The sequence below is a fragment of the Alosa alosa genome, chromosome 21 (assembly GCF_017589495.1).
Source record: "Alosa alosa isolate M-15738 ecotype Scorff River chromosome 21, AALO_Geno_1.1, whole genome shotgun sequence".
In the NCBI taxonomy this organism is placed as follows: Eukaryota; Metazoa; Chordata; class Actinopteri; order Clupeiformes; family Clupeidae; genus Alosa; species Alosa alosa.
The window spans coordinates 27,198,118-27,215,438 of record NC_063209.1 but is presented as its reverse complement, the minus strand read 5'-3'; the positions used below and the strand labels follow the sequence as shown (position 1 = coordinate 27,215,438).

Here is a 17,321-nt window from a genome sequence, read left to right as displayed (position 1 = left end):
ATAGAGAGAGATGGAGAGAGAAAGAGGAGATAGAGAGAGGAGAGAGATGGAAGAGGGAGATAGAGAAAGAGAGAGATGGGGAGAGTAGAGAGGAGAGGAGATGGAGAGAGAGAGGAGATGGGGAGAGAGAGAGGAGAGATGGGGGAGGGAGATAGAGAGATGGGAGAGAGGGAGATAGAGAGAGAGAGAGATGGGGAGAGGGAGATAGAGAGAGAGATGGGGAGAGGGAGATAGAGAGATGGAGAGAGGGAGATAGAGAGAGAGAGGATGGGGAGAGGGAGGAGAGGAGAGATGGGGAGATAGAGAGAGAGATAAGAGTGGGGGGGAGAAGATAAGAGTGGGGAGGAGAGAAGATATGGGGAGAGAAGATAAGAGTGGGGTAGAGAAGATAAGAGTGGGGGGAGAGAGAGAGGAAAGAGAAGATAAGAGTGGGGAGAGGAAGATAAGAGTGGGGAGAGAGAGGAAAGTAGTCATACATTATCTGCCAAAACTTCTGTGATCTAATAATGTATTAGTTAGTATTAGCACATGTGAGCTTCTATGTAACCATGTGTATGCTGATTTTACAGGAGTGTAGGAAGGGTTGCAGGAGGAGTTCAAGCGGCAGGAGAAGAGTTGTGGCTGTGTGTGTGTGTGTGTGTGTGTGTGTACTCACAGGAGGGGTGTACGTAGTGGCGGCAGGAGGAGAGTTGTGGCTGTGTGTGTGTGTGTGTGTGCGTGTGTGTGTGTGTACTCACAGGAGGGGTGTACGTAGTGGCGGCAGGAGGAGAGTTGCGGCTGGCTCTGCGTCTGGGCCACCAGCGCCGGACTGAAGGGTTCTGCTGCCCCGCCCGCCTGGCTCAGCGCTCAGGAGACTCGCGACGAGCAGCGAGGGAGTCGCGGCGATGGAGGCAGGGCAGCAGGGGTCAAGGCAGTGCCATGGAAACCAGATCCAGCACCACCTCCGCGCACCGCACTGCTACTGCTGAGATCAACTGGCAGAGTCTGAGAGAGAGACACACACACACACAGCACATGAATTATTACATTCACAAGAAGGTCTAAGATCCCCCTCCCCCAACATAACAACCATCCATCCCCACAAGAAGTCCACAATGCTCATTAAGACTTTAACAAGGCCAAGCCGCACACACACACACACACGCACACACACACACACACACAACCAGCTCTGTTTCGATAAATAATAACAATTCAGCAGCACCATCAATTAGTTCTCTGAATTATTCAGAATGCTGCAAGACATGCATGCGGTAACATCCCCCCATCACACACACACACCCCCCCACACCACCCAAAAAGAAAAACATCTTGGCTGATCTCTGTACAAGCCTGACTGCTGCTCTTCTATGTGAGTGTGAGAAAAAGAGAAAATGTGTGTGTGTGCGTGTGTGTGTGTGTATCTGGTTGTGCTATTAGCTGTGTGTGTTACCTGGTCATGGTACTGGCTGTGTGTGTGTGTGTGTGTGTGTGTGTGTGTGTGTGTGTGTGTGTGTTACCTGGTCATGGTACTGGCTGTGTGGGTGTGTGTGTGTGTATGGTACCTGGTCATGGTACTGGCTCTGTGGGTGTATGTGTGTGTGTGTGTGTGTGTGTGTGTTACCTGGTCGTGGTACTGGCTGTGTGTGTATGTGTGTGTGTGTGTGTGTTACCTGGTCATGGTACTGGCTGTGTGTGTGTGTGTGTGTGTGTGTGTGTGTGTGTGTGTGTGTGTGTGTGTGTTACCTGGTCATGGTACTGGCTGTGTGTGTGTGTGTTACCTGGTCATGGTACTGGCTGTGTGGGTGTATGTGTGTGTGTGTGTGTGTGTGTTACCTGCAGAGGGTTTCGTTTTCCGGACATTTTGATGATATGCCGGTCAAATATCCTATTATCCCTTCTTAATTAGTCAAATTGAGGAAAACTGAGACAGGCTATGTAGCTTAAGAATGGCCTGAAATCAGGCTGTATGAATGCAACATGTTCATTAGCCTAACTTAAACATGCCTAACAAGATCTAGCCAGTATATTTTTCATGGACAGCAAAGAGTCAGCTTAGTTAAGTTGTTTAAAAAGCTCGTTGTTTGTTGCTGCTACCACATTATCTCTCCAGTGGTGACTGTTTAACTTGCACAGATGCATCACACACAGAATGAGCGCCACACCACTACCCCTAATGCTATGCCTCTTTATTTGAGAACACCACTACCCCTAATGCTATGCCTCTTTGTTTGATAACACCACTACCCCCTACTGCTATGCCTCTTTATTTGATAACACCACTACCCCTATATGCCTCTTTTATTTGATAACACCACTACCCCTACTCATATGCCTCTTTATTTGATAACACACTACCCCTACTGCTATGCCTCTTTATTTGATAACACCACTACCCCCTACTGCTATGCCTCTTTATTTGATAACACCACTACCCCCTACTGCTATGCCTCTTTATTTGATAACAATAAATTAAGAAATGTTTCCTATTCTGGGAAATGTTTAGTTTCTTTTCTTTTTCGACCCGGCGGTTCAATGATACGGGTTTAATTCTGCCGTTTAATTATCCATGAACCAGTAATGCGCCCACGTCCCGAGGAGGCATAGGGCTACTGTATGCTTTGGGTAAAGAACACTTTGCATGTCCAGTGTACCAGGAGGAGAATGACAGTGTCTTGGGCTTGGGCGGCACCCCCCATAACTCCACTTCCAATTTCACTGATTCCGACAGATACAGACATTTCTACTTTTATCTGGTGGTGGTGGGTTGACCCGGACATCTGAGGCTTCAGGCGTTACCAATTTATCATCATCCATCGCGTCTGGCCTCTGAAAAACTTTCAAGGCTAGTCTGCCTGGGCCTGGCTATGTTTGAACCGCCTCACTCATTTGTTAGTTTTGTTTAACATGGGCGTTTTAAGCGTGCACTTCCCTATTTGAAATGCAGCATAGGCTATGCGTGTTGTTTAATAACTTACTTTTCAAGCGGTAGAGCCTGTTCATTTTAAAAACATAGCCAGAGGACTTTATAATTTGGGTTTACATATTAAAGGCTTATTCTCAAATTCAGATTGCGTTAGGGGGCGGGATTATTAGCCAATTTCAATCGGACAATTTGACCCGGAGAGATGTAATTTTGTCCGGACATTTCATTTTTATTCCGGCCAATGTCCGGTAATTACCGGACAACGGAAACCCTGGTGTGTGTGTGTGTGTGTGTGTGTGTGTGTGTGCTACCTGGTCATGGTACTGGCTGGCCCCGGCGGTGGTGCTGCTCACCCCCGTGCAGGGCGCGGGGTGCTGGGGTTGCGGTCGCTCCAGCGGGCAGGCCGGCTCTCCGAAGCCCAGTGGGGGTGGGGGCCCCACGTGGTGGTGGTGGTGGTGGAAGTGGTGCGAGTGTGGCGCCGCGTGGCTGTGCCCATGCCCATGCTGTGAAGCCCCCGCGCCCTGCTGGGACGCCCCCGCCTGCATGCAGCCCGAGTGGGCGTGGCCTAAGGTCATGTGACCTGGCGAGGGGCCTCCGCAGGGCGAGTGCTGGGGGCAGCAGGAGGGCAGACGGGGCATGGCCACACCCCCACTTTCTCCTGATAGGCTGGATGAACCTCTTCTGCTGTCATCTGATTGGAGGAGAAAGACAATAATCAGAGATGGATGCCCAAGCACAGGGACAAAAGTGATGTGCATATGTGTGTCTTTATCTTCTGCAGTAACGGATAAACACCTGGCGGCCTTTCCGTACATAGAGTCCTACACTACATGGAAATCTCCTAGGCCTCGGCTTCCGCGAACTTGAAACTGGCCGCATATGTCCACTGGCTACAAATTGTGTGTGTGTGTGTGTGTGTGTGTGTGTATGTGTGTGTGTGTATGTGTGTGTGAGTGTGTATGTGTGTGTGTGTGTGTATATATGTGTGGGAACCCTCAACCTCGGTGGCAGTGGCTGTGTGTGTGTGTGTGTGTGTGTGTGAGTGAGTATGTGTGTGTGTGTGTGTGTGTATATATATGTGTGGGAACCCTCAACCTCGGTGGCAGTGGCTGTGTGTGTGTGTGTGTGTGTGTGTGTGTGTGTGTGTGAGTGAGTATGTGTGGTCTGGGCTCCCTCACCCTCAGTGGCAGTAGTGCTGCTGGAGGAGGGGGGGCCGGCGTGGGCGGGGGGCCCCAGCGTGCTGTCAGGGGCGCTGGGGCAGGAGCCGGAGGGGCCCGGGGCCTCCGGCTGGGGCCCTGAGGTAGAGGCGCGCAGGGACGAGGAGAACGAGGACGAGGACGAGGAGCTGACCGCCTGAGTGTGCAAGCCCTCGGAGGTGGTGGCCACCACTGAGATGTCTGAAGCATACCCACGCACGCACACACGCACACGCACACAAGCACACAATCACACACACACACACTACATTAAACATATCCCTTGGGATTGTATGTGAAATTCTGCTGTGATTTTATCTGTGTGTGTGTGTATACGGTGAACATGAGAAGAGAAAGATGAGCAAGGAATATAGATGGAGAGATAGGGGGATAGATAGATATATAGAGAGAGGAATAGATAGATATATAGAGAGATTAATAGAGAGATATATAGAGAGAGGAATAGATAGATATATAGAGAGAGGAATAGATAGATATATAGAGAGGAATAGATAGATATATAGAGAGAGGAAGAGAGATATATAGAGAGAGGAATAGAGGGACAGAAAAGGAGGGAGGGAGAAAGAGGGAGTGAAAGAAAGGGTGATGCTAATAGATAGAGAGAACAAGATACAGAGGGAGAGAAATAGGGGAATATAGTGATGAGGAGAGAGAGATAGTGAGAGAAGGAGGGATAATAGTGATCATTTAAGAGAGAGAGAGAGAGAGAGAGAGAGAGAGAGAAATAGGGGAATATAGTGATGAGGAGAGAGAGATAGTGAGAGAAGGAGGGATAATAGTGATCATTTAAGAGAGAGAGAGAAAGGGAGAGAGAGAGAGATCCAGTGATCGCTAAAGAAAGAGAAAGAGAGAAATGGAGGGATATAATGATGACTTGAGAGAGCTGATTCCTGTGAGAGGTCTCTCATTAGTATGCGAGAGTGAGCATTGCATCTGCTTTTCATATTCACAAATGAATTTCTCCCCCTGCACACACATGCAAATGGACTCCCATCTCACGCCTGCCCGACTCTACACACACACGCCTTCAAATTCCACTATCACACTCTGATGAAAACAGGGCTACAGACAGCAACCACTTACCACACTAATACCCTGCACACACTCAGAGACACACACACACACACACACACACACACACACACAGTGTAGTAAATCTTTTGAGATTGGGGCTGCTAGCTCGCCCACTCACACAGCCTCCTGATCCCTCGTCTACCCCAAATCTCTTTTCGTCTGATGCTCTTCACATCCCCCCTTTTTTTCTCCACCCTCAACTCTCTGTCTTTCACTCTTCTCACATTTCAAACTTTTAAGCTCTTATTTTTCTGTTCTTTGATCTGCTTATTTGTAAAGGTAGTTCCAGTTCGATTGCCAATGTGTATGTATTGTGTATCTGAATATGTTTCTATTGCCTCATTTCCTGCTCTCTAGTGGACGTAACACAAATGAACATTATGTCTTCCAGTGTGCTGTGTGCTGTGTGTGTGTGTGTGTGTGTGTGTGGATAGATAGATAGGTAGGTAGATAGATATATAGCTATCTCTCTCTCTCTCTGTGTGTGTGTGTGTGTGTGTGTGTGTGTTACATGTATATTATATGTGTGGCATAAGCAGCACAGCAGTATAGCTCACAGGGTTCTTGTGAGCTACAGAAGTTCATTCTATCCCGGTGTGAGTCTCTGCTGAAAACCTATAGATTAATCATTATTAACAGTCTCTGCATACAACCGCAACCCAGCAGGTCCCTATGGCAACCTTGAACATGGCCCCTCCTCCCCACACACGTGTGTGTGTGTGTGTGTGTGTAATTCAGGGGGTGATTACAGAGGTTGATAAGATGAAGCGGCTCACTCTGAACAACAAAATGAACTAATTAAATTTGAAATTAATATCACCACATGCTGTGCTGAGTGGGATATTGATGTGTGAGACGCTGAGAGAGAGAGAGAGAGATGGGGGAGAGAGAGAGAGAGAGAGAGATAGAGAGAAAGAGAGGGAGTGAGAGAGAGTGTGTGTGTGTCTCTTGTTGTATGTGTACGTGTATGTGTGTGTGTGAGTGAATGAATATTAAATGCACACATCTTGGCTCTCTTGGCTGTAGCTGTTGTAGGATAGTGCCATTGAGAGACAGTAAGAGAACAGTAAGCTCTTTGGAGAGCTTCTGGACCTCTTTGTGTGTGTGTGTGTGTGTGTGTGTGTGTGTGTGTGTGTGTCAGTATTTTTCACTGTCCTCGTCAACTGTAGGCCTTTTCCAACCAAGAACGATAACGATAACTATAATCATACGAACGATAAAAAGCGTTCACACTGAACAACGATAAACAAAGTCTCTCCTTGTGTTAATGAATGTGAGGGCTAAACTTCGATGGGTTCTGATTGGCTATTAGCTTTTTATCATTCTGAAAATCGCACTAAAAAGTAATCCCCAACTATATCGTTCTTCATGCCGTTATCGTTATAGTTTATGTGTGAACGTCGTCATTCATATGAACGAGAACGATATTTATTTATAGTTATCGTTATCTTTCTTGGTGTGAATGGGTCTTAAGTGGAATGGTGGGCTGACAGGCAACGTCTTTGTTCAAGTGTGTGTGTGTGTGTGTGTGTGTGTGTGTCTATGCTTTCATGTGCACGCATGTGTGTCTGCGTGTTTCTTACCGTCCTCGTCCACTGTGAGGTCCACCACCTCTCCCTGGCTCTGTCGGAGTGGCTGGATGACTGTGGACAGCCGGTGGCGATTTCGTCCCTCTGGACCCCGACTCTGAGAACAGCTGGGGCCCCACAGCATCCGACCATGACGCGGCCTGAGAGAGGGGAGAGAGAGAGAGAGAGAGAGAGAGAGAGAGAGGGAGAGGGGGAGAGAGAGATGTCAGATACCAAACAATTACCTGAAGAGTTCAGTTAGACTTGAGTTAGACTGAAGAGTTAGCCAGACTTTTCTATGTGCACTGTAACATCAGTGCACATGGAAAAGGATCAAAGAGACAAAGATAGAGTTTAAGCAACTTCCGGGATCTATTTGCTTCTGTCTTCTGATTGTCAGAGTGTGTTGTGAATGTCAGTACAGCCTGTGGGAAGTGTGTGTGTGTGTGTGTGTGTGTGTGTGTGTGTGTGTGTGTGTAATCCTCCCCAGAGCTTCAAGTGTTGGAACAGTCTAGGGGAATAGTTTCATGTGTGATGACAAAGGGGGTAGAGTGTCTTGAGGATAACCTCCCCACCACACACACACACACACACCCCTTAAGCCCCCTGTCTCCCAAAGCAGAGACCCCAAACACCCCCTAACCACATATTGCATCATTAATACATCAAAACAAAATGATTACAAACAAGGGGGGATTCCCTAGGCACAAAGGAAACTAGGAGAGAGTGAGTGAGTGTGTGTGTGTGTGTGTTTTTCCATGACTGCTTCTCTCTCCCACTCCCACACAGAGAAATCAGATGTGTAGGAGATGAGACAAAAGGAGTGTGTGAGACAAGCTCGAGACATTCGAGAGAGATGCATACACGAGACACATGAGAGAGAAACACAGACGTGAGACACTCTTGAGACAAGTGAGAGAGACACAGACATCAGTCATGTGAGACAGACAAAGATGTGAGACACTCTTGAGACAAGTGAGAGAGAGAGACAGACGTGAGACATATGAGAGAGAGAGACAGATGTGAGATACACTTGAGACAAATGAGACAGGCGGGAGAGAAGCACCAGATGGAAAAAACAGTCATGACTAGTGCTGTCCTACTGGCTGGAAAGATTACACAAGGCCCAAGTGTGTAATTTCAATTAATGAGAGAACACACACACACACACACACACACACACACACGTATATGGTGTGTTTTAAGTGGAGGAGACAGTGCTGCACGGTAACAGGAAGGCCAGCGCTGGCATCTCCCTGGACACGGTTGCCAGGCACCCAGGGATGGAGGCAGCTCCGCCTCAGGGGCGGTGCTAATTAACCACAAGCAGGCTGGGATTATTTTCTAAATACCTGTTTACCTGGGAGGCCCAGAGGCGTGTGTGTGTGTGTGTGTGTGTGTGTGTGTGTTGGCAGAGGTGGGATTATTTTCTAAATACCGGTTTACCTGTGAGACCTTCTGAGGGAGGGCAAAGGAGTGTAAACATCAACACTCAGGGAGATGGTGTGTGTGTGTGTGTGTGTGTGTGTGTGTGTGTGTGTGTGTGTGTGTGTGTGTGTGTGTGTGTGTGTGTATGTGTGTGTGCACGCAAAGGTTGGCAGGGCAATGGCTCAGCTATCTATACTTGTGCTGTTGTAAATGCCAAGGGACATACCACCCACACTACAAAGCCCCCAGTGGTGTAAGTTAGCGTGCGCGTGCGTGTGTGTTGATCAGCAGGCAAAGGGGGGACTTGGGTCAGCCCTACCCAGGAAGTACAATCTGACTGCAGGCAAACAAGTCAATGTACTAGCCTGGCAGACTAAAGCAGACCTACAACCTCTGGCCAATCACCATTGCTATACTATACTACTCTAACTACTATACTATACTATACTATATTATACTATACTACTCTAACTATACTATGCCTATTCTAACTATTATACTATACTATACATTTTCTAACTATATTAACTATACTATACAATTCTAACAGTGCAGGCTGAAATATAAGTAAGGCTCTTCTCATTACTGCTGCTGGAATAGACAGAGCCTAGCTAACCTAGCTCAGGAATCAGCAACACTCACGCACACAGTGGTTTGTATGCATGTAATCATGGCAGTGTACTGAAGAAACACTCCATTTTACACACATATAGTAAGACACCCAGCAACTATGGTTATTTATACTGAATGAGTCCATGGCTGTGAGTAAGTCACCTCTTCTATAGACACACACTCACAAACACACACGCACACACACACACCCCAGCACTGGCCCCTTAGTAGTGTAAACATCGGCACAGAGCTTGAGCGGAAGGCCTTCATGGCTCATCCTGCTAACCTTTCACCTTGTGTGCACACACATACACACGCACGCACACACTGCCCATTAGCCCCTCACTCTATGACAAAACAAAATGGCTGCCTCTCTCTCTGAACTCTACATATGTACAAATGAAATGTGCAGACTTGTGTGTGTGTGTTTTCTCTCACTAAGGTGTGCAGGCAGCTAAAGAATGCTGAGAAGAGAAGAGAAGGAGAAGGATGAGAAAGAGAGAGGGGGGGGAGGGAGGGGTGGGGTGCTGGAGTACTGCATGGGGAAGAAAGGATGAATGAAGCAGGCCTGAGAGAGGGGGGAACAAGATAATAGTGAAGGGGAGGAGAGGAGGAAAGAGAGAAAAAGGGTGACAGAGAGAGAGAGAGAGAGTGAGAGAGAGAGAGAGAGGAGAGAGGGAGAGAGAGAGAGAGAGAGAGAGAGAGAGAGAAAGAAGAAGGGAGAGGGAGAGAGGAAGGAGTTAGTGGAAGGAATAAGAGGGAGAACAGGAAAGAGAGTTTGTGTGTGTGTGTGTGTGTGTGTGTGTGTGTGTGCCTGCATGCATGCGTGTGTGTGTGTGTGTGTGTGTGTGTGTGTGTGTGTGTATGCATGCACGTGTGCCTGCGTGTGTGTGTGTGTGTGTATGTGTGTGTGAAGTGATGCATGAGACCAGCTGTATCTCAGTGTGTTAAGCAAAGAAAGATGAATATGTTGGCTCTTCCTGTAGCCCCTCTCTGCTGGGGGAGATTAGAAGGCACAATTCCACCTCTCTCTCTCTCCCTCACACACACACACACACATGTAATCTGTCTATCCCTCTCTCAAGCAAAACACACACACACACACACACCTCTAGGCCTTACCAAAACAAAATCCTTGCCAAATGTCAAATGCTTTGTGAAAGTGTATGTGTGTGTATACTGTATGTGAGAGAGAGAGAGAGAGAGAGAGAGAGAACATGGCCAGGTGCCCTTTAGAGGCAGAGAGCAATCACCCCACCACATAACACACACAGATAAAGAACCACATCTCAAAGCATGTATCAAAGAACCACATCTCAAAGCATCTAAAACTAAGAGACCACACGCCCTACAGAGCTGAGAGCGCGCACACACACACTAGGGGTGTAACGGTACACAGAAGTCGCGGTTCGGTTCATACCTCGGTTCGGACATCACAGTTGATTTGAGTTGGTACAATGGAGGGAAAAGCAAAACAAAGATGCAGAAAGCATTTTTTTTTTTATTGTGCATGTGTCAGGCTGTACCACCTAGTGTCATACAGTCTCTTCCCTGAGCTATCCGCAACAGCCTGAAGTGTGTAAGATGTAGGCTAAACAGTACAATAAGTACCCAGACTCGTGTAACTTGTAAACAAAATAAGACAATCAGCTATAAAACTGAAAATAGGCCTACAGCATCTCTTATTTCTGAAAGTGCAAATTAGATAGAATAGAATAATAATTTTTAAAAATCCACTTAAGCAAGACCTTCAACATTAATAATCTAGCCTACTAACTGTGAAAATATCACACTATTTTGCCTTCTTTTAAAAAACGAAATTGCTCCTTTCATTTCATAAACAGACTACAACTAGTGACTTTGCCCTTCGACGTTAACTCACCGTAGCTTGGTTTGTTTATTAGCCTGGTTAGCGTTGACACTTTCTGTTACTGTCCATGCACTTAACACTACCAGCTCCTCATGTGAGAAGTTACAAGTTACCCCAACATAAAAGGTAATTACCAAGCGATTTACATAGCTTTCTGTCATTACGAAATCGTTTAATTTAAGCCATAGGTTTTGGCCCTATTTGTATGTATATCCAAAGGCTTGTGAAGCGCAGGGGAAGTTTTTTTTTCTCGTTTCAGTGATTGGTAGCCTATCATCTCTGGGTGTTGGCTTTGAATATGTGTAGCAGATAGCATGTTATATTTCCACTCACATACCCAACAACTGCTGAACAAAAGCGCCCGACACACAGTTTCATCTTATCCACCACTCTCTCGGGCTAGCCTGTAACTGTAACTGAAGTTCTCAAACTTGCGATCTTAAAGAGACCAGCGGATCCTCTAACTCTTGTGGGTAGCACCTTAGTGCTGCCATCTCTGACTGACTGACTCAACCGACTACCTGACAAAAAAAAAAACAGAAGCCAATCAGGCTTAAGAGCTAAGGCAAGGCTACAGATTAGCTATAAGTGTAAGCTAAAGAACTCCCGTAACTCCTCGTGACGGTAGGCTACTTAACAGTAATTGCGCATGACATCAATTAAAATCCGCTTTTTGAGTTTTATGTATTTTTTATATCGTGTATTCTCTGTGTAAATTCATGCACCGAACCGTGGCGCCCATTACCGTTTGGTTCAATCTGAATACATGAACCGTTAAGGCCCATTCACACCAAAAGCGATAACGATAACTATGTAAGGGATAATGGGCGACCGCGGTGGTCTGTTCACAGAAGTTAATGCACGGTCGAGGTTGTAAAGCGGCCCGGCCCAAGCGAGTAGTGCATTAACTTGAAATGAACAGACCATTGGAGTCCATTATCCGCTTATTCCACTATTTGCCACTTGCGTTGTGTTCATTTCCTGTTACAATTTAAGCGTTTTAATAGCTAAAACTGTCTTGTTTGTAGAACTAATTTCTCAACAACTCAGGACAAACTGCGTTACTAGTTCTAAATGGATGGATTTACTTTCACTGGCCAAAGGCCAGTCGTTAGTTCTATCTCTCCCGTTGTCAGCGGGCGTATCCCAAGATTCTGATGAACTTTAGCTTTGAAACATCGCTTTTACTTAGCCTGCTGTCATCCATCTAGCTAAAAGCCACCTCCGTCATATGCTACAATGTTGCAATGTTCTGAGCGTCTGCATTTACAGCTTCGGATGCAACGTGATAGTTCACAACTTGAGCGAGTTGGTGAATTAATATACAAGTGTGATACGCCAAAAAATGGATCTACTTCATAGGTGTGCAGATAACAAGGCTCCGCCTTAACAATCTTTGCAGATAACATACAGTTAATGGCCGTTCTAAATTACGCAGTGGAATAAAAATAAATATCGTTCTCGTTAATATGAATGACGGCGTTCACACATAAACTATAGCGATAACGACATGAAGAAACGATATCGTTGGGGATCACTTTCAGAGCGATTTTCACAGCGATAAAATGCTAATAGCCAATCAGAACCCATCGAATTTTAGCCCTCACATTTATTAACACAATGAGAGACTTTGTTTATCGTTGTTCAGTGTGAACGCTTCTATCGTTATGGTTATAGTTATAGTTATAGTTATCGTTCTTGGTGTGAATGGGCCTTTACACCCCTAACACACACACACACACACACACAATCAAATCCAACATAACAAACTGCAGAATCTGCTGAAAAACCTGTCCCATACCCACACACACTCACTCACACTCACACACAGTATTGCTCAGGTCACTGCGATTCTGTAACAAACTGTTTCTGCAAAACACAGTAGACATTAAAGAGTTTAAGGGCGTGTGCTGCTTTCCATTCAGTTCAGAGCGTAAAGATCTCGCTCCTATCTACACACACAATGCTGTGACATCACACACCGGGAGAGGGACCGAGCCTTCCAGAAGCTTCTACAGTGTGTTCAACAATAACCCATGTGAAGAGCTGCAGTACAAATACAAAACAACAACCAGTGCCCAGCTAGAGCGAGCGTGCACACACACACACACACTCCAAAGCTAGCAGACTCCAACCCACACACATCAGTGTTTCCCACAGAATTGGATTCAATTTGTGGTGGTAGCTGACTTTGACAAGGGGGAGGGGGGACCCTTGCAATTGTAACACAGTTGAAAGGCTGCTGATGTGTGGATGCAATTCATAACGTTTTCTACATAGTTAAAATAAAGGTTCGTACTTCTCCTTGGGACAAGCACTTTTGAATTTTGGAAAACACTTTTTTTTTGCAAACATTGAGTGTCGGAGTCAATAAAATGAGCCCTTCAACGAAATTGACAAGCAGCTGTAAGTAGGCTAAGCATGCTAAATTCGACATCCAAACAGTATTCTAACGTTAGCTTTGAGATACTGCTTGATTTCATAACTTAACTTAGTTTAGTCTCTTCAATGTAGCCTACTATGTTGTGATAAGACCTTAGCAGAGTTCACTTCAATGCAGCAGTTTTGAACAAATTTGCGCAGCATGGTCACGATGCTAAGCGGATTTAATAGCAATTTAGCCAGACGTCTTCTATGCAATGCTTCTACTGTATGTGGCAACAACAATCCTTCAACAATCGTGAATCGTGCGTGCGTAAAAAGCGCAGCTCAATGCAATGCAAGGATTTGACCTTATATTTAATTTAAATTAAACATAGAATATTCATCTGTGGCGGCCGATTTTTATTTCGTGGCGCCCCGCCACAGATTAGTCAATGTATGGGAAACACTGCACATACACAGCTAGCAGCACACACACACACACTCCATGTGCAAACAGCACACAAACGATCTCAAAATGCATTAGACACACAAAAGCATTAGACACACAAATACCACAACTACACAAAGTTAGACAGACCTACACCCTGAACACACACAAGTGCGTACTTGCACACACACACACACAGTGAGAAGAGTAGTGAGTAGGTTTGCGCTCACCTGAAGCCGTCCACAGTGACGATCTCGACCTCGCTGTCAGTGGACGTGACGTTGATCTCCTCACTGGCGGGGACAGGTGGAGCAGGCGTGGCCTCGATCACCACCACATCCTCGTCCAGCACACCTGCATGGGTCAAAGGTCAACGGTCAGTTTAGTGGTTTTATACATCCATGAATGGTGACATGTCAGACCCTTGCATAAGATGCTACCGCCAGTGCAACCACCACAACAAACCAATCAACATGCTTTATCACTGTCAGATGGTGCGTCTCCGTGTGTGTGCGTGCGTCTCCGTGCGTCTCTGTGTGTGTGCGTGCGTCTCTGTGTGTGTGCGTCTCTCTGTGTCTGCGTTGTTAATGACTCTTCATAAGCAGATCTAATGCACCAGGCTATTCTATACCTGTTATCTGCCCCCCAACCCCTCTAGTAGCTCAGCTCCATGCTGTTTCATGGTGGTTCTATAGAGTGTCCCAGTGACGCCACTTCCGTTTGCCTCCATCTTTCAAAAAATTTTGAACGCCAGTCTATGGCGAAAAATAAATTATTTTCTGGTCCCGGTTGACTTGTGCCTTGAATTACCCATATGATGTTTGTCAATTTTAAAGAGAATTTTTCATGTAAAGACATTTGCAGTTTGTTTCGTAACTATTGAATTACAACATTGTGAAGATCGTAATTCCCCGACTACAAACCCATCAGTCGGCTAGTGGCGTTAGCTCATTACAGCCACACTAGATTGTACAAGCATACCAGCAACAGGTCTTAATTGGGCTTTCCTTGCCGATGAAAATACCATGAGTCAGAGGATTAAACACATCAGGTAAGTTGTATTCGTCCATAGACTGTACATTAGATACTGTTAAGTGATATTGCAGGCAGCGAGATGCAGCCGTTAACTAGCATAACAGCTAATCTTATCGTTAATTACGTTGGTGACGTACATCGTTCGAGACGAGAGATGTAGCCCACTGAGCGGATTCGCACAAAACCAACATAACTTTTGAAGTCTATCGAACAACAGTACTTTCTTGGCGTGAAAAATTATCTTTTAAATTCACACACATCATATGTGAAATTAGGTGGCACAATTTAAACTGGACCAAAAATAATTGTTATCTCTCCATTAACTCCCGTTCATATTTTTTTGAAAGATAAAAAAGAGAAGGTCCCTTGTAGCTGAAGTAAAACGGAAGTCACTGGAACACTCTATAAAGAGCTCCTCTAGTAGCTCAGCTCCATGCTGTTTCATGGTGGTTCTATAAAGAGCTCCTCTAGTAGCTCAGCTCCATGCTGTTTCATGGTGGTTCTATAAGGAGCTCCTCTAGTAGCTCAGCTCCATGCTGTTTCATGGTGGTTCTATAAGGAGCTCCGAGTCATGAGAGCTCAGAGTTCATGGCCTAGACTACTGACTACCTTGACACTTGGCTTTGTTTGTGTGTGATTTTTAACTTCGGGTTTGGTGCAATTTTTGTTATTTTTAAAACGTGTTTGTGTGTTTTTAGGTTTATAATGCAATAAATGTTATTAGGCAACAGGGTCGGTTTTCTGTGCATTAGAATATAACCTACTCTTCATGAGCTCACTGTTGAGCACAATATTCGTTTAGAATGAATAAGGCCTTGTCAAGTAAAACGATAGGAATATTTGTTGCCTTAAGGCTCGTCACCCATCGTCGGGTTGACAATGAATAAGGCTTAGCTAAATAAAATGAACATGAATGAAGAAAATGCTAGTCGCACAGGCCATCTGGACTTTGCTTCAAATAGGCTACTTAAATGCAATATGCACATATTTGACTAGTTTGCAGGAGGCTGAAATACAAATAGCCTGAACCTCTTTGCCAGGCACACATTTGATGAGCTGTAGTTGGCAGGTGTGTATCCTACAAAAGGCACCAGCCATTGCCATGCATGTGGCTATGCACCTGCTAACTAAGTCCATCAATTCTGTGCCTGGCATAGAGGTTCATATAGGCCATTTGCATTTCCTTGAATGGCAGCCTAAATGATAATAAGATATTCAGATGCCTTTTGTGTGCTCCTGCAAACTAGTCAAATATGTACTTTCAACTTCAAGTATTCACATTTACGTGACTTTAGTCTAAATGCACAATGGCTTTGTGTAATTCAGGCTTTAGCCTAAATTACTCACATGCAATACATACATACAAGAGTTCACAACGTGTACATAGAAAAAAAAATATTTATTTACAACGATGGTCACGATGGTCATGATGGCCTCTCTGATTCGCTGTGCACTACCTGCCTCTACCTGTGCTCCCGTCATATCCGCCCCCCCCACAAGCCCCACCCCTCACTCAACCACACAGAGATTCTGTTCATATGCATGGGTGTTGTTCACACATAATATCTGCATGTAAGCATCATATCTGAATCACCCCAAGGGTCAGACATCCGTGTGACAAAGATTGGCATATAGTGCGGAGGACATGTCTGAAAGCCGTTATCGTGTCAGAGTGAAAGTGAAACTCCAGTCTGAGACAGATAAGACCTGTGTGACATGTGTAGGTTAACACAGGCCATATGTCAGAAAATAGCAGCTCAATATGCTTACTGGTCACCAATACACATGTCACATGTACGTGTGTGTACGTGTGTGTGTGTGTGTGTGTGTGTGTGTGTGTGTGTGTGTGTGTGCGTTTCATGTGTAGGTGTTGTCTCCTGGCAGATAAGAGTGTGTGTGATCACCAGCTGATAAGAGACAGCCCAAACTGATTAATTCCCTAATTAAAGCCTCGCTCATCCAGTCAGGCCAGCTGAGTGCTGCTTGCCGGAGTACAACACCACCACTGTGGCAAGCCCCATATCAGGCAGGCATGGAGAGTGTGAGTGTGTGTGAGTCTGTGTAAGAGAGAGAGAAATAGCACACAGACAAGTACTGCATTTGTACACTGCTTTTCTACAAAGTGTGTCTGTGTCTCTTTCTCGCTCTGTGTGTGTGTGTGTGTGTTTCTGTGGGGGTTACTATTCCTGCATGATGCCCTGGGTGAGTGCTGCTAAGGTAACTTAATCTGGTGGGTATTGCATCTTACCACTGACACTCCACCCCTCCCCCCTCCTCCTCTCTCCGTTTCTTGCTCTGGGTCTACTGGCTGCATGAAGCTGCTTGCCTTGAGCTCACAGAGCCCCTGGCCTTGGACTCCTCAGACCGCTTCAGACATGAGCTTGGGCCGCCAGTGCAGAGGCAGCCATACTGGATGAGCTGTGACCTCGGGAGAAACAGTGGGCCGGAGCAGCGCGGGAGAAACAGTGGGCCGGAGCTGGGCCGGAGCAGGGCCGGAGCAGCGCGGGAGAAACAGTGGGCCGGAGCAGCGCGGTAACAATTTGTGATTGCACTACGGCACAGCTTTTGATACGGCATCATTGTTTTGGCCTACACTGGTAGTTAGTTATGGACAACATTGGTGGTTGGAGGTTAGCTCTACAGTCTCATCTTGGAAACATCACGATAATGGATGACTCCAGATATTTCCAAACCTTTTGGAAATCTCTAAAAATCAGGTTTAATATGACATGTTTAACATGGTATTAAAAAGCCTCTCTCTCTCTCTCGCTCTCTCTCTAGCTCCTTCTGTGTGTCCCTC

At 45.9% G+C, this 17,321-nt stretch overlaps 1 protein-coding gene across 1 annotated transcript in view; it reads right to left on the bottom strand.

The window, feature by feature from the left end:
* Positions 1-17,321, bottom strand: part of rnf111 (ring finger protein 111) — a 46,726-nt gene that overhangs the window by 13,203 nt on the left and 16,202 nt on the right. The window contains 5 exon segments of the mRNA XM_048230910.1: positions 734-984; positions 3,217-3,596; positions 4,084-4,302; positions 6,780-6,925; positions 13,717-13,840. Coding sequence (XP_048086867.1) covers positions 734-984; positions 3,217-3,596; positions 4,084-4,302; positions 6,780-6,925; positions 13,717-13,840 — 1,120 coding nt within the window.